This window comes from Balaenoptera borealis (assembly GCF_965194805.1).
Source record: "Balaenoptera borealis genome assembly, chromosome: 2".
NCBI classification, from domain to species: domain Eukaryota; kingdom Metazoa; phylum Chordata; class Mammalia; order Artiodactyla; family Balaenopteridae; genus Balaenoptera; species Balaenoptera borealis.
The window spans coordinates 180,199,770-180,219,897 of record NC_138867.1 but is presented as its reverse complement, the minus strand read 5'-3'; the positions used below and the strand labels follow the sequence as shown (position 1 = coordinate 180,219,897).

Genomic DNA, 20,128 nt, shown 5'->3' with positions numbered 1-20,128 from the left:
GGGGCCGGGCTCAGCGCCCTGGGCTGAGTCTCCCGGCGGCGGGCGGTGTGGACCGGGTGCGGCGGCGGCGTTGGCATCGGCGGGAGCAGCATGGATTGGGGCACCGAACTGTGGGTGAGTCCGATCCGCCCGGCTCCAAGTTCCTCCCTTCCTGGGGTCCAGACCCCTGCTTTGCCCCTGCAGTACCCTAGAGGGGTCTCTGCGCTTTCCCTTCCACCGACCCCTGGAATCCCCGCTTTCCGCCCTCATTCGGAGTTTCCTAGGGCGTTTCAGGACGCCCGGGAGCGGAGGGCGACCTTGCAGGAGCGGCGTAGGGAAACTGAGGTACGGGCTTCATAGTGAGGAGGGCAGAAGAAGTCCTGGGACCAGGCCGGGGCGGCCGGGAGAGGTCACCTATTTTGAGCGCCCTGACTGGGCCGGCGGCTTATCTTACGGCCCCTGGGCCCCTGCCCGCCCTCCGCCTGTCCGACTGGGGCGGGGGAGGGGACCCTCTGGCCACTATCAACCCCACGTGGGACCTGGAAGTACAGACCGCCCTCACGTTGCCTATAATCAACAACTAGGGGCTTGGGACGCTGTAGGGGGAAGGGGGCTGCGAGGCTCGGCCTCAGCCCCCTCCCCCAGCCCGCCCTAGGCACTGGGAGGGGCCGCCACCTGACCGCCTCGAACCTGTGCCCTGGAAGCCCCAGAAATTTTCCCCTTTCCTAGCCGGGACCTCTGACCCCTCCTCTTTCTGGGGGCGGTGGCACTCCTGGGTTCCTGGGTGTCCCGGGGTAACTAGATCGCCCCCCACACCAATGCTGGGATTTCTTTTGGAGGCGCAGTGGAGTCAGTGAGGGAAACTGAGTCACCCTTCGGGGCACCCGGGGAAGCATGGCAACCAGGGGAAGCTGGTGCCCACCCTCTGGCCATTCAGAGGCCCCCCAAGCTGCGGGGAACCCTGCGCCTCTGGCCCTGACTCACGCCAGGCCGGCCGGATTTTCTGGAATCTGGGGGGGGATTAGGGGAGCCGGGGCAGGGGGAGTGGCCTTGTCCCATTCCACACCTCTCTTGGACGTCGGGAGAGGGGACCCTGTAGTCCAGCTGGGGCCCCGCCCCTGTTCCCTGGCCCTTCCCGGGAAGGGGAGGGGGTTCCCGCCGGTTTCCTGCCTCCCCCCGCGCCGCTCCGGGGCGGGGCCGGGAAGCCACGCCTTCTTGGAGCTCGGAGCCTGGAGGCTCCCCTGCCGCTTGGTCGGAGGCTGTGGGGTCCCAAGGTCTTGACCCCAGTCCTCCCAATCCGCCGCTAGGATCAGTTCGAGGTGCTCGAGCGGCACACGCAGTGGGGTCTGGACCTGTTGGACAGATACGTGAAGTTCGTGAAAGAGCGGACGGAGGTGGAGCAGGCTTATGCAAAGCAGCTGCGGTGAGACCCTAGGGTGGCCTCGCCCTGGGGTTAGGGGGAGCGGTTGGAGGGCTGGGGGCTCAGCCTTCCTGCCTTTCTCCGTAGGAGCCTGGTGAAAAAATATATGCCCAAAAGACCTGGCAAAGATGACCCAGAATCCAAGTAAGAACGAAGAGGGGATTGATGCAGGGCTAGATTTGGGAGGGCGGGGGGTATGGGACCCACTTCTTCTCCCTCAGGCTGGGCCACCCAAGCAGATCCCTCACTTCTCACCCCAGTTCCACCTAGAGGTATGAGCTTGGATGCAGAAACCGTATTACCTGTGTTGGAATTCTAAATCCACTACTTTCCAGCCAAACTGCTTCCGCCAGTTGACTCAAGTTCTCCGCCTCTATTTTCCTCGCCTATTAAATGGGAGAGGCTCCAACAGTTACTAAATGAATGACTCTGGGCAAGTGACTTAAGTTTTGTGCCTCTGTTTTCCTCTCCTGTGAATTGGGGATGATGATGATGTCCTTGTAGGGGCTCATGTGAAGATTAAGAAAACGTGTTAAAACAATGCCCAGACCATTTCACTTTATTCCAGGTCCCCAGGTCCAGAATCCAAAAAGCTCTAGAAATCAGAAGTTCTTTTGGTCACTTGTTTGGAGGCAACCTCCGACCTGAACTGACTTGATGTTAATTACGTTCATTACGGTCTTGGTTTTTATCCCACTTAGCGTGGATATTAATATTTCTCCTTGCAAAAACATTTATAGTATTTGGTTACAGCATGCTGCCGCTGACACCACTAGGGTGATGCAAAAAGATGGTGTAAGCATCATATCCCCTTTCTAAAACCCCCCAAATTCTGAGAATTCTGAGTTCTTTGTCCCCCCCCCCCAAGGGTTGGGGATGCAGACCAGAATTTATCATTGCTTCTGGGGTGAATATCTTGGGGCTCACATTTTCTCATACAGAGGTGGGTCCTGGGGCATGTGGCTCCTGGGGGCCCTGACCCTCAGCCCCTGTCCCCCTCCACCGCATCCCAGGTTCAGCCAGCAGCAGTCATTTGTGCAGATTCTCCAGGAGGTGAATGATTTTGCGGGCCAGCGGGAGCTGGTGGCCGAGAGCCTCAGTGTCCATGTGTGTCTCGAGCTGGCCAAGTACTCACAGGAGATGAAACAGGAGAGAAAGATGGTGGGTGATCCCCTCTCTGGGATTTCCCAAGGGCCCCTGAAACCAGGGTGAGCCTTATCACCCCCCTCTTTCCATAGCACTTCCAAGAAGGCCGTCGGGCCCAGCAGCAGCTGGAAAGTGGCTTCAAGCAGCTGGAGAATGTGAGTTTGTGGGTGTGGAGAAGCGTGGCTCCGGCCCCGAGCAGCTGGGTGAGGGTTGCCAATCCACAGAGGTATCCTCTTTGTCTGGCCAGGACCCCACCTCTGCTGTGGGTTTCCAGCCCCGACCCCCATTTGCTGGGTGACTTCCCACCCATCCATGAAACTTTGGTTGGTGGCTCCTTCATTCTGGTTCTGTCCCCAACACAGAGTAAGCGTAAGTTTGAGCGGGACTGCCGGGAGGCTGAGAAGGCAGCTCAGACGGCCGAGCGGCTGGACCAGGATATCAATGCTACCAAGGCTGATGTGGAGAAGGTGCCTGTGGGGTCTGAGACACGCTTGGGGGTCAGGGTTGGGCAAGGCTGGAACTGGGCCATGACCCCCACCTCGATATTCCTCAGGCCAAGCAACAAGCCCACCTTCGGAGTCACATGGCAGAAGAAAGCAAAAATGAGTATGCAGCCCAACTACAGCGCTTCAACCGAGACCAGGCTCACTTCTATTTTTCCCAGATGCCCCAGATATTTAATGTGAGTGCTCCACACCCCCAGCCCCACCCTCCCCGTGAAACTCCAGAGTTAACCAACTCCTACACATTTGTCAAAACCCTGGCTGTAATGCCCTAACCTCTAAATTGAGAAGGAATTAGAAACAAATAGTTAAAAGTGTGCTCCGCTTTTACTCAAGCTGTTCTTTCTGCCAGATTTGTCTTTCTTTCCTTTTGCAACTCCTACTTATTCTTCCAAGCCCCAACTCTAACAACACCTCTGAAAGATCTCGAATTTCCCCTCTTCTGTTTCAGCCTTGTACTCTACTCTCTGTCCCAGCCCTGGGACTGGCAGTATTGGTGCTGGGTCTGCTTTTTCTTGAAATCCCTGGCTTCACCTCCTTTGAGAAGCCTTTCCTGACTCCCTAGGCAAGGGGAGGGGAGGTCCTCAAATTCTCCTCTGAAATCTCCCTGGCCTCCTGTTTCTTCCCTGACCACACTGAGCTGGAAGTCTGTGTTCGATTCTGTGTTTCCCTGCCAGACTGGGCTTGGGGCTGGGGCCAGTGTGGGTCTCCATCATGCTCGTGTAGTGAATCACTCTGCCACCAGCCCTTCCATCAGCACCCCGAGACCCCACACCCCTGTCCCTGCAGAAGCTGCAGGACATGGACGAGCGGCGGGCCACCCACCTGGGGGCTGGGTACAGGCTCCTGTCAGAGGCTGAGCTGCAGGTGGTACCCATCATCGCCAAGTGTTTGGAGGGCATGAAGGTGGCTGCGGATGCTGTGGATGCCAAGAACGTGGGTGCCTGGTCCCAGGGGACCACAGGGGCGGGGGGGTGGGAGAGGGCAGAAGGCGGAGCCCAAAGGCTACGCACCCAGCCTTTCCCCTGACTGCCCCTCACCATCCCCTCCCCCAGGACTCCCGGGTCCTAATCGAGCTGCACAAGTCAGGCTTTGCCCGCCCGGGCGACGTGGAATTTGAAGACTTCAGCCAGCCCATGAACCGCGTGCCCTCGGACAGCAGCCTGGGCACCCCCTCAGATGGACGGCCCGAGCTCCGAGGCCCCGGCCGCAGCCGGGCTAAGCGCTGGCCCTTCGGCAAGAAGAACAAGGTGGGGGCCGGGGCCCTTGGGGTGGAGGGGATGGGTGTGAGCGGAGACAGCAGGGGCCCCCACTGAGTCAGCCCCAGCCGCCGGAACGCTGAGTCCTGGGCAGGAATTTTTCTCTTGGCTGCTGGCCCGGGCTGGAGGGAAGGAAGGCGGCCGGGCAATTGGCCTGGGAGTCCCCTGAGGCTGGGGAGTGGGGGGCAAGGAGGGGGGCCTGTGGCGTCTGTCTGCTGCTTCTCAGGATGCTGGGAGAAGAACTGCTTTGGGTATTCAGGGCTGGGTGAGGGATTGGGACACCAGCCCTAGGGACTCCCCCGCCCCGAGTCTCTCCAATCCTCTGGTGCGTCTCTGGGCGCCCCACCCTCAGGCTGGTTTTACTCGGGATTTTTAGCTTTCAGTGTCAGGCACATACCTGGACACCCTTGGCTTCTTACACCTTTGACAACCCCCTCGTCCCTAGTTTATACCTTGACTCCTGTTTTATACTTTGGATCCCTCTTGATGTATACTTTGATCCCCTTCTTCAGTTTATACGTACGTCCCCCAGCTTAAACCCCAGCTGTAACCCTTTTGGTATTTCATGCCTTTGACCCTTCTCTCAGTTTGCCCTTGACGTCTATGGCCCCATATTTGTCTGAGACCTTGATTCCTGCATGCTTCTCCCTCCACCTTCTAGACTGTGAGCCCAGAAAGCTGGGGAGGGGGACAAGAAACATGGGCCTCCCTGTACCCCCAATCTCCATTCTAGAAACTGGACATAGGATGCAAGGGAGGTGGAGGGTGGGGGAGGGGTCTGGCCTTCTGGCTCACAATCTAATTAATGCCCTCCTGCCACCTCCCAGATTTTTGTGTTGCTCTCTGCATGCATTTTCTGTGTGTGTGATTGTGCATCTTGAGTTGTGGTTTTCTTACTTTTTTTTTTCTTTTCTTTTCTCCATTTGGTTTTTTTCCCCTTTTTCTTTATTGCATCCATTGTCCTTCCGTTCATCCGTCCTTGTTCTCTACGTCCTCCTGCCCGTCCTGACCCATGTCCTCCCTGGCCCCTGCCGGTAGCCGCGCCCTCCACCCCTCTCCCCCCTGGGGGGCCCCCTGCCCTCGGCATTACCTAACGGACCCCCGTCCCCCCGCTCCGGCCTCGACCCCTTGGCCATACTGAGTGAGATCAGTAAGTCAGTCAAACCGCGGCTAGCATCCTTCCGCAGCCTTCGAGGCAGCCGTGGGGTAAGTGAGGCCTCCGGGGGAGGAGGAGGGGGCGGCCCCAGCCTGCCCAGCGGCCGGGTGGCGGGACCCTGGGCTCGCTTCCTGCCGCCGGCTGGGCCCCCTCCTTCCATGGCCCCACCTGGACCTGCTTTGCTCTGTGCATGGCCTTGCCCCCCAAGAACCTTGGGTGGGGAGGAAGATGGACTTGGTGTGTCTTAGGCATGTCTTAGACCCTGGAAGCTCAGACTCTGTGTTCCCGAACTCAGTCTTCTTCCGCCTTGCAGACAGTGGTGACCGAGGATTTCAGCCACTTGCCCCCGGAGCAGCAGAGAAAGCGGCTTCAGCAGCAGCTGGAAGAACGGAACCGTGAACTACAGAAGGAGATCGACCAGAGGTAAGGTGAGGGGGTGGGCAGGTAAGGAACAAGGTGAAGTAATAAATGAATTACATTGAAGTGGTACTCGAAGATCTCCTCCCCAACAAACTCCAGGCCCTGATGGGTTTCCAGGTGATTCCTACCACACTTAAAAGAAACGGTGACTTCCCATCTCATATAAGTCATTCCAACAAACAGAAGAAAAGCGAAAGCTGCCAGCTCATTTAGGAGGCTGGTGGAATCTCAATTCCAAAATTGAGTTAGCAAGAATTCAAGAAGAGGGCATCCCTGGTGGTGCAGTGGTTGAGCATCTGCCTGCCAGTGCAGGGGACATGGGTTCGAGCCCTGGTCTGGGAAGATCCCACATGCCGTGGAGCAACTGGGCCCGTGAGCCACAACTACTGAGCCTGCGCTCTGCAACAAGAGAGGCCACGATAGTGAGAGGCCCGCGCACCGCGATGAAGAGTGGCCCCCGCTTGCCACAACTAGAGAAAGCCTTCGCACAGAAACGAAGACTCAACACAGCCATAAATAAAATAAATAAATAAAATTAAAAAAAAAAAAAGGAATTCAAGAAGATAAAATTATAAACTTATTTAATTAACTTATGATCTTAGATTGCAAAATCCTAGCCAAGCAAGTCCAATGGTGTATTAAAAAAAAAAAAAAATCATGTGGTGGTGGTTATTGCCCAGCTACATGAATGAATTTAATGCCACTGAACCATACACTTAAAAATAGCTCAAATGGGAAATTTTATATTATGTATATTTTACTGCAGTTAAAAAAAATAATAAAAAGACCACAAAAAAAGTCATGATCATTCGGGTGTTATCCCAGTAATGCAAAGATGGTTCAATATCAAAACATCTATCAGTCTCACTTACTACATTAATTGGCTAAAAGAAAAAGAAGCATATGGTTATTCATTTAATAACTCAAAACACTTAATGTATTAACGATAAAGAAACCTGCCAGATTAAAAAAAGAAAATCTTTACTCACTCTTTCCAAGCAACAAGATTCTCTTCCCAGTCCTCTTACATAATAAGAATGACGTTTGCCACTTGCGGACAGACAGCCAAATGATGTTTTGCCGTTTGCACAGAACTTCTTGTACAAAACGGCTTTTATTGGTGTAAAGTTCCATTCGAGAACTCTGTCATTCCTGAGTTCTTATAATGGGGGGGTTACGGGTGCATGCTCCGGAGTCCAGACGGACTGGCCTTGAATTCTAGTTGTTTCCAGTTTCCTCCTCTGTAATGTGCATCAGGTACTAGGACTGGAAAGAAGTTGAACCCAGGTTTGACATAGTCCAGAGGACCATGCTTGTAACCATTACATGGAGGAAGTAGGGACAGGGGACTAATGATAGTAATACTTAGCGTTTATAGAGTGTTACTGTATGCCAGGCACTATTCTAAACCCCTCATGTGGATCATTAGAATTCCCGTTTTCCTGAGAGGTTGTGAGCAGAGGTAGGGCCCTGACTGTCCTGTTTAGTGCTATATTTCTAATGCCTAGAACAGGTTCCTGGTATGTAGTATGCAGTCAATATATATCTGAATACATAAAGGCACTGTTCTCATCTTCACAACAACTCACAGGAGATATATAGACATAGCTATATAGATCCCGTTATTCTCTTTTTCAGACAAGCATACTGAGACACAGTTTCAGTAACTTAACCCAAACTCACATAACTAAGAAATGCCCACCCTGGGATTTGAACCCAAGCTATGAAGCACTGGCTGAGCTCCCTGAAGCAAAGCCCACATTTTTTGTTTGTTAAATCACATGGGATTCTTTCTCCTCCATCCGTTCTCACCCTAGGGAGGCCTTGAAGAAAATGAAGGATGTATATGAGAAGACACCCCAGATGGGGGACCCGGCCAGCTTGGAACCCCGGATCACAGAAACCCTGAACAACATCGAACGGCTGAAATTGGAAGTACAGAAGTATGAGGTCAGGGAAGACCCTGGGGAGGGGCGGGGCCGGCAGGCCTGGCTGAGTCACTTCTTGGGGGAGGGAGGGGGACAGGGAGGTATTGGGGGGGGTGCTTCAGCTGTTTCTCATCACTGCCTTGGGTGTGCATGGGTGATCTCAGGAAAACCTCCAGGCCAGAGCGGGCTGACCCCAGAGCCTGGCCCTGGAGCTGACTGTGCGGTCCCCTCCTCTCAGGCTTGGCTGGCAGAAGCCGAGAGCCGGGTCCTGAGCAACCGGGGGGACACCCTGGGCCGGCACACTCGGCCTCCAGACCCCCCAGCCAGCGCCCCACCAGACAGCAGCAGCAACAGCAACAACGGATCACAGGATAATAAGGAGAGGTGAGCAGGGAGGCCGGTGTGGGTCTGTCCCCGGACCCCGGGGGGACCTGTCTTCACCTGCTTTGCCTTCTCCAACCAGCTCTGAAGAGCCCCCCTCCGAGGAGGGTCAGGAGGCTCCCATCTACACGGAGTTCGATGAGGATTTTGAGGAGGAGCCTGCATCCCCCATAGGTCACTGTGTGGCCATCTACCATTTTGAAGGTAAGTACAGCCTGGGGGGGCACATCGGTGGCTTTGGGGGCGGTGTTTGGGGCTGGGTTCTGTTGAGATCCACCTCCAGCTGACCTGAGCCCACCGCCGCCCCCATGACAGGGTCCAGCGAGGGCACCATCTCCATGGCCGAGGGCGAGGACCTCAGTCTCATGGAAGAAGATAAAGGCGACGGCTGGACCCGGGTCAGGCGGAAACAGGGAGGTGAGGGCTACGTGCCCACCTCCTACCTCCGCGTCACACTCAACTGAACCCTGCCAGAGGCGAGAAGAGGGGGGCTGTTGGCTGCTGCTTCTGGGCCACGGGGGGTGCCCCAGGACCTACGCACTTTATTTCTTCCCCCGTGGCTTCAGCTGAGACCTGTGTAACCTGCTGCCCCCAGCCCCAACCCCCCACTCCTCACCCCAGATGGACCCGCTGTGCCTTCTACCATCGATGTACATACTCATGTTTCAAATCTTTTCTTCCTGCCGCTCGGCTGGGGCCGTTTTGTTTTATATAAAAAAATGATGGAAAGCTCCTGTAGTCTGTGCCTTATTAGGAGATTTGGATACCGGGGTTGGATATTCAAATACCACCCTCCTTAAGGGCCACGCAGGGAACGAGGAAGGGGAAGCGAACTTGGGGACACCATAGACAAACCCTGCCCCTTCTTAGGAGTTGGGTGCTTGTCTCTGACGCTAGTAGGGAGGAGGGTGCCAGACGTCACCCCTTCGGTGTTCACTGCAGCTCACCAAGGACAGGTAGCACCCGTTGAGCACCTACTGTGTGCCAGGCATTCTCCACCTATGAACCCATTCAAACGTTGAGTTTTCATCCCCACCACAACCCCTAGAAAGTGCACAGCCCCACTTTTATGTTGAAGGCCAGCACAGAGAAGTCAAGTGATCCAGTAGAAGTCACACAGCTTTTAAAACGTATTTGAACTCAGGCCTCTTACAGATCTGCAAGTTCTCTTTAACATTAAAAGCCACACGTTCACCCTTTGTGGGATATGCGAGGGGGCAGGTGGGAGAGGGCGTCTAGAGCCTCCAGACATCTGGGTCTTCTAGTGTGGGAGGAGGCTGCCCTCCGCCAGGATCAGTGTGCCTTTTTAGGGCACAGGGTGGGTTCTTGCAAACCAGGTCCCCTCCTGTGAGGCAGGGTGCAGGTCCCCACTGCATTTGGCTGTGTGAGGAAGCTTGGGCGGCTTCCTTGGTCTCCATGGAAGCCTTGGTATCCCAGCGTGAAGAGGGGGGTCTGTGCTCTCAATGGTCAGGCTCCAGGCGCTGCGACAGGACGCTGAGGACGCGCTGGAACTTCTCAAGACGTGTGGCCCACGGCGCCCCAGCTCCTCGGCTCCCCCAGAGCAGCCTCCTCAAGAAACCAGTGGTCAGGGCCTCTCTCAGCTCCGGGTGGGGGCGGAATCCTGGGGGCGGAGCCAGACGGGGCTGGGGGCGGGGCCCAGGCAACTGCCTTGCCCCTCCCACACCTGCCTTGTTCCCTCGGGACTTTGACCCCGGAGGGACTCAGCCTGAGATTACCTGGACAACTGGGTAGGGTTAGCCGGGAGGGGGCTCCTGAGTCTGCAGCAGTGGGGATGGGGCGGCTGAGGGGCTCGGTGGGTGCACGGGGGCAGTCTGTTCCTGGGGCGAGATCCTGGGGGACCCACCTTAGGGGTTGTGCCTGGAGATGGAGCCACGCCCGAGGGTGGGATTTGGGGTCCGGGCAGTCCTGCGCGACAAACTTTTTGCAGGGGAGGAGGTTGGGCCATGTTGGAGGGACAGCGGGGCTAAGGTCACCGGTGAAGGCAGGGACGACCCAGGTGGGGGATCCTGGAGGCTGGGCTGCCCCAGGGCAGGAGAGGGGTGTGGCTCTGAGCTCAGCGGGGGCGCCGTTCTATTCTACCAGGTTGAAGGTCTGAGTCATTTTGGAGGGAGCTGGGCATTCTTGGTGGCGGATCGAGATCCTCTAGGGGCAGGGCCTTCCCAGTTGGGAGAGTGGCAGTGGGGCCCTGTGGGCGTGGCTCTGGGGGGCTGGACCGCCCTTTGGGGGCAGAGGGCACTGTTTCCATCAACACTGCAGGTTGCGGCGTGTGTTAGGGTGAGAACCCCGTTGGGCCGGGCCGTCCCAGTTTGGGTGGGGTCTGGGAGGCGTGGTGGGAGGCTCTAGTGCCTGGCCTGGTGGGTTTGGGGGCACCGAGTTGGAGCATGACGGGTGTTCCGGGATCCTCTGGCAACCCGGCGCAGAGGAGGCGCTCACCTCGCAGGCGCCGAGCCGCCGCCTTGCGGAATCTGGGCGCGTCCCGGGCCAGCAGACGCGCCCGGTGCAGGGTGCGCAGCAGCCGCTCGCAGCTCTCGTCCAAGGGCCCGGGGAGTTCCTCGCCCTCCAGCAGGCGCACCGCGGGCGCCACGTACGGCAGCGCCACCTCCCCCGGGTCGCAGGGTCCTGTTGGGGGAAGGGTCTGGGCTGGGCTAGGGGCAGAGGGCGGGTCCTAGGGTGAAGAGGGTGCGACATACATTGGGCCGAGGCACCCTAGGACAAAGCAATGGTTGGGGTCTGGGTCAGAAACAGAGGCTTGAGCCTGGCCCAGAGCAGGACCGGGGAGTGGCCTAGGGCAGGGGCGGAGCCTGGGACAGAGTGGGGGCGGGGCCTAGGGATTAGTTCCCGACCGAGACTCGCACAGAGGGCGGGGGCTAGGGCGAGGAGGGCGGAGCCTTGCTTAAGGGGCGGAGCCTAGGACCGAAACAGCTGGCGGAATGTAAGGCCAAGGTGGAGCCTAGGACAGAAGGAAGGGGAGGGGTTTGGCACGAAACCCAGAGGCCAGAGCCTAGCATAGAGCTGGATGTGAGTCAGGGGCCGGGCCTAGGGCAGGGGGCGTGGCTTAGGAGAGAAGCAGGGGCGGGGACCTAAGACCCGGGCGGGGCTTAGGACCGGATTGGGATTCCAGTTAGTTACCACTCATCGAAAGACGCCACTCACCGGCGCCCTCATCCAGCGCCCGCATCAGTGGCTTCAGCTCCTGCTCGAAGGCCAGCGCAGCCTCGGTGTGGCTCCTTCGCAGCTGGCGCCACGTGCGTTCCAACCGCGACACCTGGAGGAAGAGACCTGAGCCCGCCTCCTCTCCACTTTTCCCCATTACTTGCTCTCTGGCCTCCTCCCCATCCCTGCTTCCCACGCACCTGGGGCATGAGCAAGGCGCCCATGACCGCGGCCAGTCCGGGCAGGTCTCCCGCCGCCCCTGGCCGCAGCGCCAGGGCCAGCTCCACCAGGCCCCTCAGGGCGGCCGCGCGCTCCTCCAGCGGCCCTGCGCAGCCCAGCACTGCCAGCGCCCCCGCCAGTGCCAGCGTCTCGAGCCTGTGGAGGCGGAAGGCAAGGGTCTGGGGGCAGTGGGGAGGTTTGCAATGCGGGGGTGAGGAGGGACAGTCGGTGGCATTGCCTATCCCCCACCTCCCTAGGGGACCGTGAATGGGGAGGTTTGGAGACCCTAGGAATTCCAGGTGGCTGGCTCACCTCTCCAGCAGTTCCAACCTCAAGCGATGCCCATGGGGAAGTGTGAGCAGCTCCAGACCAGAGGCGACCCCCATGGCGCCCCGCTGGGCCTTGGTCACTCCCAGGAGGCCAGTCGCCTGGCGATGGGGGGCCAGGGTAAGAGTAGAGAAGTCAAGGGAGCAGAGTGAGTATACAGATGTGAGGTGGGGTTGGGCCTTGTCCTGGCTTCAGCCCCTGCCTGGGGAGGAAAAACCTCTGTAGGTGACCCACCTGGCAATCCACCAATAGCAGGTGGAGAGCGGTGCTCCCAGGATGGTGCTCCAGGAACAGGCCATGGAGAGTATGCAGGACTTCGGTTTCCAGGGGCCGATTCTGGGAGCCCAGCAGGCAGAAGGGGTTGTCAGGTGGGCAGAAAGAGACCTCTGCCTGCGGTCTTGCAAAACATCTGTTCTCCTCCTCTTCCTCCTCCTCCTCCTCAGCCTCCCACCATGGCGCCTCTGGCTCTGGGCAGCTATGGCCAGGAGGTGTTCCCTGGACCCTGGGCACTCGGGGCACCAGCTCACAGTACGTTGGGGGGCGTCCAGAGGCATCAGGCAGCATCAGTGAGGATGTTCGAGGTGGCTTGGTTGGTGCCTTGGCATGAAGCTGCCCATCAGAGGCCCTGAGGCTGTCAGCAATGGACCCCAGGGGAACGGGCACCTTTAGCAACACGGAGTCACTACCTGTCCGAGGCAGGGCAGATGCAGGCATAGTGGAAGCTCCTGGGGGTCATACAAAAGGGGGTGAAAGAGGTACACAGAGAAGATAGCTGGGAGGGGTCAGTGGCTTCATGGGCTACTAACCTCCTGGTTCATCCACTCATTCAGCCAATAACCAGGTATCCCAGCTTATCTTGGTGCAGCTTTGAAATTGAACAACTTCACCAGCATCAATGCTACACACTTACCAATGGTTTGAAAACAAACGTTCTCTGACACGTATGTAGTTTTGCAAGTTTTGAATACTACATTTCAAGTTTGAATTCTTTGTTTTTACCCCTCTGATTGAAGATGGTAAGCCCTGACTGTGTGAAATTAAAATGAAAAATCTCATTCAAAATTCACAAAGCTACATAAGCATCAAAGAAACTGAATTTATCAAAATTTCAAATGATGTCTTTTGTTAAGTTTGTGGCATATTTACTTCTGAGGTTATTGGAACTTAAAACTGCACCCAGACTTTTGGGAGACTCTGTATTTACTAAGCATTTAAGTCGACCCTGTTATAGGGGCTTAAAACCTCCCCACGGTTCCCAGCTAGCTCTGAATAAGGGCCAAAGTCCTCATATTAGTCCAAGAAGCCCTCACAGTTTGAGCCCAATCTCTCGTGACTTCCCCCTCACTCCCAGTGTTTCTGCTACACTCACCTCCTTTTGGTTCAATGAACAGTTCAAACTCTTGTTCTGGCCCCAGGACCTTTGCACTAGCTGTTCCCTCTGCCTGGGTCATTCTCATCCAATTATCCACGTCGTTCCCTCCTTCATCTCCTTCAAATCTTTCCCCATGGGACCTTTCCTAACTACTACTTAAAATTGTAATACTCACTACCATTCCCATACTCCTTACTGTGTCCTGCTTTTAATTTTTAACCCAAAGCATTCGTAATTGACTCATTTTTGTTGTTCATGGTCCTTCTTCCTCTAATAGGATGTTGGCTCCACTTGAGCAGGGATCTTTGTCTTTCTTGTTTATTGACGTATCTCAGCACTTAGTAGAGTGTCTGGCACACAATGCAGGCTCATGTTGAATTGGGGGGGTGTGGACAGGGCAGTCAGGGTATAAGGGGGACTCCTCCTTTATGTAGGATGGTCAGGGTCAGCTGCTTTGAAGAACTCACATTAGACAAGGAGGAGTCAGCCAGGTAAAGATTAGGGAATGGACTCTCCAATGGTGAGAACAGCAAATGCAAAGGCCCTGCGGCAGGAACAAATTTGGAAGGTTCCAGCAACTGAAAGGAAGACTATGTGCCTGGAGTGAGTACGGGATGTGAGAGGAATTATTAGAGAGATCAGCCATGGTTAGAGAACAGAGGGCTTCTTGGAATCATCGTAAACCCATATTTTTAAGCACCTACAAAGTTCCTTAGTCCTGTGTTTTTTCGTCACCATGACAACATTGAGAGCATCACCATCTCTTTTTTCCAGGAGGTTAAGTCAGCTGCCAAAGTTCACTTGGGTAGTGAGTGGCAGAGCAATCTCTGAGCTATGTATTGTCCTGGAAGACCCTTACCTGAACCAGGGTGGTCTTCTGTTGGCTGCCCCATATGCTGCAAGCCTGCGGGCTGACTGTCACTCCGCTTCCTAGCCCTGGGGACAGAGATGGGGGAGATGTGTTGTCCTACTCTGCACAGAGCAGCCCCCATCAACACCCAGAAAACCTTACATCCCATCATTCCACTGGTGGGAACCAGTGGATCCCAACCAGGGTGCCTGATACCCCCAGGGGACACTTGGCAATGTCAGGAGACATTTCTGGTCGTCACAACTAGGGGGATGGCGTACAGAGGATTCTACTGGCATCTAGTAGATAGAGGCCAGGGAGGCTGCTGAACATCCTACAATGCACAGAACGGCCCCCCACAACCAAGAATAATCTGGCCGCAAATGTCACCAGTGGACAGTGCCGAGGTGGAGAACCCTGGAGGGTGTTGGGTGTCGTCAGGGAGGTTGGGAGCCTGTGGTACCTGAGTGGCTCTGTCCAAGCCGGGCCGTCTGGAAGGGTGTCTTCACTAAAGCTGCGTCGAATAGGTCCTTGCCGCGTCACTGGCCTGGACGCCACAGCTCCAGTGGCCTGGGACAGTGTACGCTGGCCGGTCACATAGCTGCGAACCAGGGCAGGCAGGCTTGGGAAACGCTCATCTTCCAGCTGAAAGAGGGCTGTGGGCCGGCCTGGCCGGGGGCGCAGGGCCACACGGAACACCTCGAAGTGTAGGACTGAGCCCCGCCAACGGCAGGAGATCACAGGGTGGCCGCCACGGGACTTAGATGCACGAACTAAGAAGTCACCATCTTGCTGGAGGAGGGCCTCAGCCTTCTGGGGATGGAGGACAGGGGCAAGGGGTTTAGGCATAAGCCTGTATCAGTAGTTAATGATGACTCCCCACCCCGCTCCACGCACTCAAAAAAACCTAGAGACTGGGTACCTTTGTGTCAGACCATTTCTTCTTTTTTCACAGGCATACCTCTGGACTACATTTCCCAGGCCCCCTTGCAGTTAGCTATCATGTGACAAGATCTGGCCAATGGTATGAGGGTAGAAGGGCTGTGGGGAATGTCCCGACCTGACCAATAAAATTCTCCTGTACAATCCTGCAGGTTCCATCCTCTGTCAGTTGATGTCCCCAAAGCCCTGGGGGATGGCGAACACACAGGATGGAAAGGGCTTGGGTCTGACTCATTTTGGAGCTCTGCATCCCCTCAGATTGTGACATGAACTAGCCCTTAAATTTTTTTTTTCTAATATTTATTTATTTAGGCTGCACTGGGTCTTAGTTGTGACATGCGGGATCTTTAGCTGTGGTATGCGACTCTTAGTTGCGGCATGTGGACTCTTAATTGCAGCATGCATGTGGGATCTAGTTCCTCGACCAGGGGATCAAACCTGGGTCCCCTGCATTGGGAGTGTGGAGTCTTACCCACTGGGAGTGCAGAGTCTTCCCTGGACCACCAGGGAAGTCACACCCTTAAATGTTGATCGAGTCTGGCTGGTGACATCTTGGAAATGTTTTTTACAGCCACTAGCCGACACTGACTTATGCAACTTCCAAACCAAGGACATGCACTGAGCTTGCTATGCAAATGTGGCTTCCAGAAAAGGCATTCACTGGGTCCTTCCAAACAGACAGTGGCCTTTAAATCAACCTTTAAAAAAATGGTCAAGCAGTCTTATGCCAGCCATGGTGGCTGGTGTGAAAACAGGGGCTGAGGGCCACAACATCGTAGAGGGGCAAAGTGGAGCTGGTGATGGGGGCTGGGGACTGGACAGTATGCGCAATGGACACATGTATAGCCCTTGTTATCTTCCAGGCACTGTTTTCGGTGTAAAATGTATGAACTCACTTCATCCTTTACCAAGGTTAAGAGGTAGGTACTATTATGCCCATTTTACAGATGGGGAAACTGAGGCCCAGAGATATCAAATACCTTGCCCTAGTTCACACCCATTGTGAGTTGTAGGGATGGGATTTGAACCCAGGCTGTCTGGCGCTAAAGTGTGGTGTTTTAACCACTAAGCTACACTGCCTCTCGTGATTTGATTGGATACCCCAGGTCCTGGGACTCCTGAAGGTGACCCCTAAGTTGGAGATGAGGGTGAGGAGCTTTGGATTGAGAGGGAGATGGGCCCCTGGCGGCCACGGGTGGCCTGGGATCCAGAGAGAGAGAGAGAAGCAGAGCCAAGGGGTGGTTTGAGGGGTCATTAGGACCCTCTTCAATCCCCAACACCATCCCAAAGGAAGTGATAATTTAAATATAAGAAGTGACATGCCGGGCTTCCCTGGTGGCGCAGTGGTTGAGAATCTGCCTGCCAATGCAGGGGACGCGGGTTCGAGCCCTGGTCTGGGAAGATCCCACATGCCGCGGAGCAACTCGGCCCGTGAGCCACAATTACTGAGCCTGCGCGTCTGGAGCCTGTGCTCGGCAACGAGAAGCCGCGATAGTGAGGGGCCCGCGCACCGCGATGAAGAGCGGCCCCCGCACCGCGATGAAGAGTGGCCCCCGCTTGCCACAACTAGAGAAAGCCCTCGCACAGAAACGAAGACCCAACAAAGCCATACATACATACATACATACATACATACATAAAAAGAATGTAAGCAGACAAGAATAGCATTAAAAAAAAAAAAATTAAAAAAAAAAAAAGAAGTGACATGCCACACCAACCAAGCTTCAAGACAGTCCCCAGCCCTTGAGCCACTCTTTCCCATAGACCTTGACCCTAAGCCCCTCATCTGGGATCCAGGAGTCCCCAGTAAGTCAAAGGTGGGTGAGACTCCCCATCAGATGGTCCTGAGGTCCTGCAGGAGGCAGTGGTACCTGGCGGGACAGTGGGCCGTGGTACCAGGGTTGGCCAGCAAAGTCCTCTCCATCCTGTGGCACCTGCATGGAGCTCTCAGGGGCAGAGGGTGCAGGGGCTGTGCTTTGTACTTCCAACAGGCCCCAGTCTTCCTCATCTGTAAAATGGGAATAATTACTCTTGAATCCTGAGCATCTGGCTCAGCCCTTCCATGTTCCTCATGGTTTTGAAGACAGCAGCCCATATCTTATTGAACCTTAAAATGCAACTCTCTCTGTATATGCATATATAAAAATATATATTATATTTTAATATATAGTATATCTTTACTAAATTATATATATTAAAATATTTTAATGTATACTATACAATATTTTAATATAGAATATTTAGGTATTTATATTTAAAATATATAAATATAATTATATATAAATATTTATATTTAAAATATATAAACATTTTTGTATAAATATTTATATATTTATACTTTAAGTTAAAGATGTTACCCATAGTCCGATTATATATCTTAATTATAAATTATATCTGAATTATATTTGAGAGATATATATATATATCAGATTAAATCAGGCTATGAGTAACTTTAATTTAGAATAGGCTGTGATTTCATGGAAAGAGTCATGCATTCACTGGGATTCTTGCAAAGGGAAAAGACCTCTGCATTGCTTTCAAATGTAATGCAGTTTTTTTATGCAGATGACATACTGCTACGTTTTGGCGAAATTTAATTAACAAATTCACTCAAACCAATATTCATGGGGCACCCACTGTGTGCCAGATGCCCCTTCTCGGCACTAGAGACCTAGCAGTGAACAACACAGACCAGAATTCCTGTCCTTAGGGATGTTCTAGTAGGGAAGACAGTGATTGGAAAAATAAGTAACTAGATGAGGAAGTATAGGATAGATCCGAGAGACCTAAACAAGAAAATGAAACCAGGGATGGGGTATGAAGATTCAAGGGGTGGAGTTAAGATTTTTCCATAGGGTGGCCCGGGAAGGTCTCTGTTGGTGAACATTGGGAGGATTTTGAGGGAGCAAGCCAGGTGGTTCTTGGGGTGAAAGAAATTGCAGGCTGGGGAGAATTTAATTTACTAAAGCCCATAGCATCTCAGCCACCTATATGCATACTCAAGGATTCTTAGATTGTACAAAAATCTAACCCATAGGTGCCTTTCCAATGTAACGACATTTTAAAGGACATTAGAAGGTCATATTTTTGTAGACTTGTCAGCAAATAAGCATTTGCAGATTTTCATGTTTTGGAGCGGATCCATTTCCTTATTACTGCAGTCAAATTTAGGTCTCAGATGCTTTAGGACATGTTAATCATGGCGCAGGCCTCAGGCCCCTGTGTGTCTCAAGTGTCTGGTGGAAAAAACTGCCCTGGATGGGAGGGAAGCAAGGGGTTTGCTTTTTGCTTCCCCTGCCCCCAAGATCTTCTGGGCCTGGCGGGGTCTGCAGGGAAATAGCACCCGGATTCTTATGACCTGAGTCAGCTGGGCTGAGGGCCTGAAAGGGTCAGGAAGTTCCCAGACTGGGCCCTAGGTGGCTTAAGGAGCGGGGGAGCTGAGCAGAGCGCTGTCTCCAGGTGCCGCATACCTGGAAGCCAGGTGTGTCTCCTGGATGCCTGAGCACTTCCTGTTTGTCACCTGGGCCCGGCCCGGCCTTGGTCTTAAGAGTCCCCGGACTCCAGCTTCCTCTGTCTTACATGCCCCTTAGTGGGTGTGGAGGTGCGTCACTGACAAGGCTCTGATTAGTTCAGGGGGAGCTCAGAGTGGGCACAGGCCAGCCACAGGCCAATTAAGTCATCCACCTGCCCTGCGTCCTTTGGAATAATTTCTGGATATCTGGGAGGAAGAGAGAGGAACAGGGCAGAGTCAGGAGAGGGGGTGGGTGAGAGGCAAGCGTGGGGAAAGGAGGAGGGGGATTATTCATGCTCTGTTGACCACATACACGTGCACACACGTGCAGGAGGGCAGCCGCGTGCACAGAGACACAGGGACACAGGTGGACGCGGAGCCTCAAACTTGAGCCAACACTGACTGGTTGAATGCTTCCTGCGTGCCAGGCTCTGTTCTAGACCCTGGAGAAACAGTGATGAATGAGACCAAGGCCCCTCCGGTGGGCAAGACACAAAACAAATAAGCGCGGGATGAATGAAGGAGGTAATGTCTAAGGGTGAACAGTGAAGCTGATAAAACAGGGAAATGTCAAGAAGGCTGGCTGGGGCAGGCCACCTTAAACAGGTAGTCAGGAGGCTCTCTCCCACCAGGTGACATAGGAGCTGAGATCTCAGTAGAGGGGAGACAGTGATGCAAAGATGTGGAGAAAGAGCAGTCCAGGTGGGGATATGGCAAGTGCAAAGGCCTGGAGCTTGCTTTTTACATCTTACAACATCAGGGAGGCTGGTGGGGCTGGGTGCTGTGAGCCAGGAGTGAAGTGGAGAGCAGTGAGGTAGGCAGAGACGATGCAGGAACTGGTGGACCTCGAATTTTCATCTCAGTGGGATGGAAGGGGAGCTACGGGAAGGGTCTGAAGTGAGGGAGGGGCACGATCTGGTTTGTGGTTTAAAAAGATCGTTCAGGCAAAAGTGGAAGCAGGGAGGCTTTCCGTGTTGCACAGAAAACACGCTTGGAGGAGGACGCCCAGGTACACGGACACGCGTGATATACAGTGCCCCAGTCAGGCGACCCCTTTTACGTTCGCGGACGCGCATGGACAGACACACAAATCCTCCCTGCGAGCTGGTAGCCCCACCTGGAAAAGAGAACTCCTTGCCCCAGTAATCTCCCGGTCCTGGATCTGCCTGGGGCCCCTCACTCACCTGGGCCGGGACCCGCGGAGCTCCCAAGAACCTGGGGCCGGGCGGAAGCCTGAGGCTCTGCGGCTCCCGACCCCTCCCTCCCCGCCCCAGCCAGGTCCAGCCTTCACCCACCGCGCCCGAAAGGAATCGAGCCCCATCACCTGGTCCCGCCCACGTAAACCCCGCCCCTCCAGGCCCCGCCCCTTCTCCAACAGTAACCTCCGGGCTCTCACCCCGCCCCCTTGTTCTCGCCCCGCCCCCTTAGAAACTTTCTTTTCGCTAACCACGCCCCCTTCAGATAAAACCTTCTTCCCGTAGACCACGCCCCCTTGGGAACTCCGTTCCTACTAGTGTACCCCGCCCCCTTAAATTTGCCCC

General features: G+C 54.7%; 2 protein-coding genes across 11 annotated transcripts; one reads left to right on the top strand and one right to left on the bottom strand.

Moving 5' to 3' along the window:
• TRIP10 (thyroid hormone receptor interactor 10) lies at positions 1-8,921 on the top strand. Of its 4 annotated transcripts, XM_082380011.1 has the most exons (16): positions 33-114; positions 264-324; positions 1,287-1,402; positions 1,487-1,543; positions 2,413-2,560; positions 2,638-2,700; positions 2,908-3,012; positions 3,099-3,227; positions 3,838-3,984; positions 4,104-4,298; positions 5,346-5,513; positions 5,777-5,886; positions 7,701-7,833; positions 8,050-8,195; positions 8,275-8,396; positions 8,508-8,921. In XM_082380011.1, exons 4-16 carry the CDS (start codon positions 1,506-1,508, stop codon positions 8,654-8,656), a joined length of 1,653 nt encoding a protein of 550 aa, XP_082236137.1. In that variant the 5' UTR covers positions 33-114; positions 264-324; positions 1,287-1,402; positions 1,487-1,505; the 3' UTR covers positions 8,657-8,921. The 4 variants fall into 4 exon arrangements, with proteins under 4 accessions (XP_082236134.1, XP_082236135.1, XP_082236136.1 ...); XM_082380008.1 differs by lacking the exon at positions 264-324 and having other exon boundaries at positions 1-114; XM_082380009.1 differs by lacking the exons at positions 264-324; positions 3,838-3,984 and having other exon boundaries at positions 1-114.
• Positions 8,922-9,518: 597 nt separating this feature from the next.
• SH2D3A (SH2 domain containing 3A) lies at positions 9,519-19,882 on the bottom strand. Of its 7 annotated transcripts, none has more exons than XM_082380005.1 (13): positions 19,772-19,872; positions 18,547-18,794; positions 16,948-17,084; positions 14,598-14,947; positions 14,144-14,220; positions 12,599-12,637; positions 12,147-12,248; positions 11,898-12,013; positions 11,567-11,764; positions 11,343-11,478; positions 10,647-10,832; positions 9,929-10,130; positions 9,573-9,813 (listed from the first exon to the last, which is right to left on the bottom strand). In XM_082380005.1, exons 3-13 carry the CDS (start codon positions 17,014-17,016, stop codon positions 9,708-9,710), a joined length of 1,581 nt encoding a protein of 526 aa, XP_082236131.1. In that variant the 5' UTR covers positions 17,017-17,084; positions 18,547-18,794; positions 19,772-19,872; the 3' UTR covers positions 9,573-9,707. The 7 variants fall into 7 exon arrangements, with proteins under 7 accessions (XP_082236133.1, XP_082236130.1, XP_082236131.1 ...); XM_082380006.1 differs by having other exon boundaries at positions 11,367-11,478; XM_082380007.1 differs by lacking the exon at positions 9,929-10,130 and having other exon boundaries at positions 9,519-9,813; positions 11,367-11,478.
• Between the last annotated feature and the right edge of the window lie 246 nt (positions 19,883-20,128).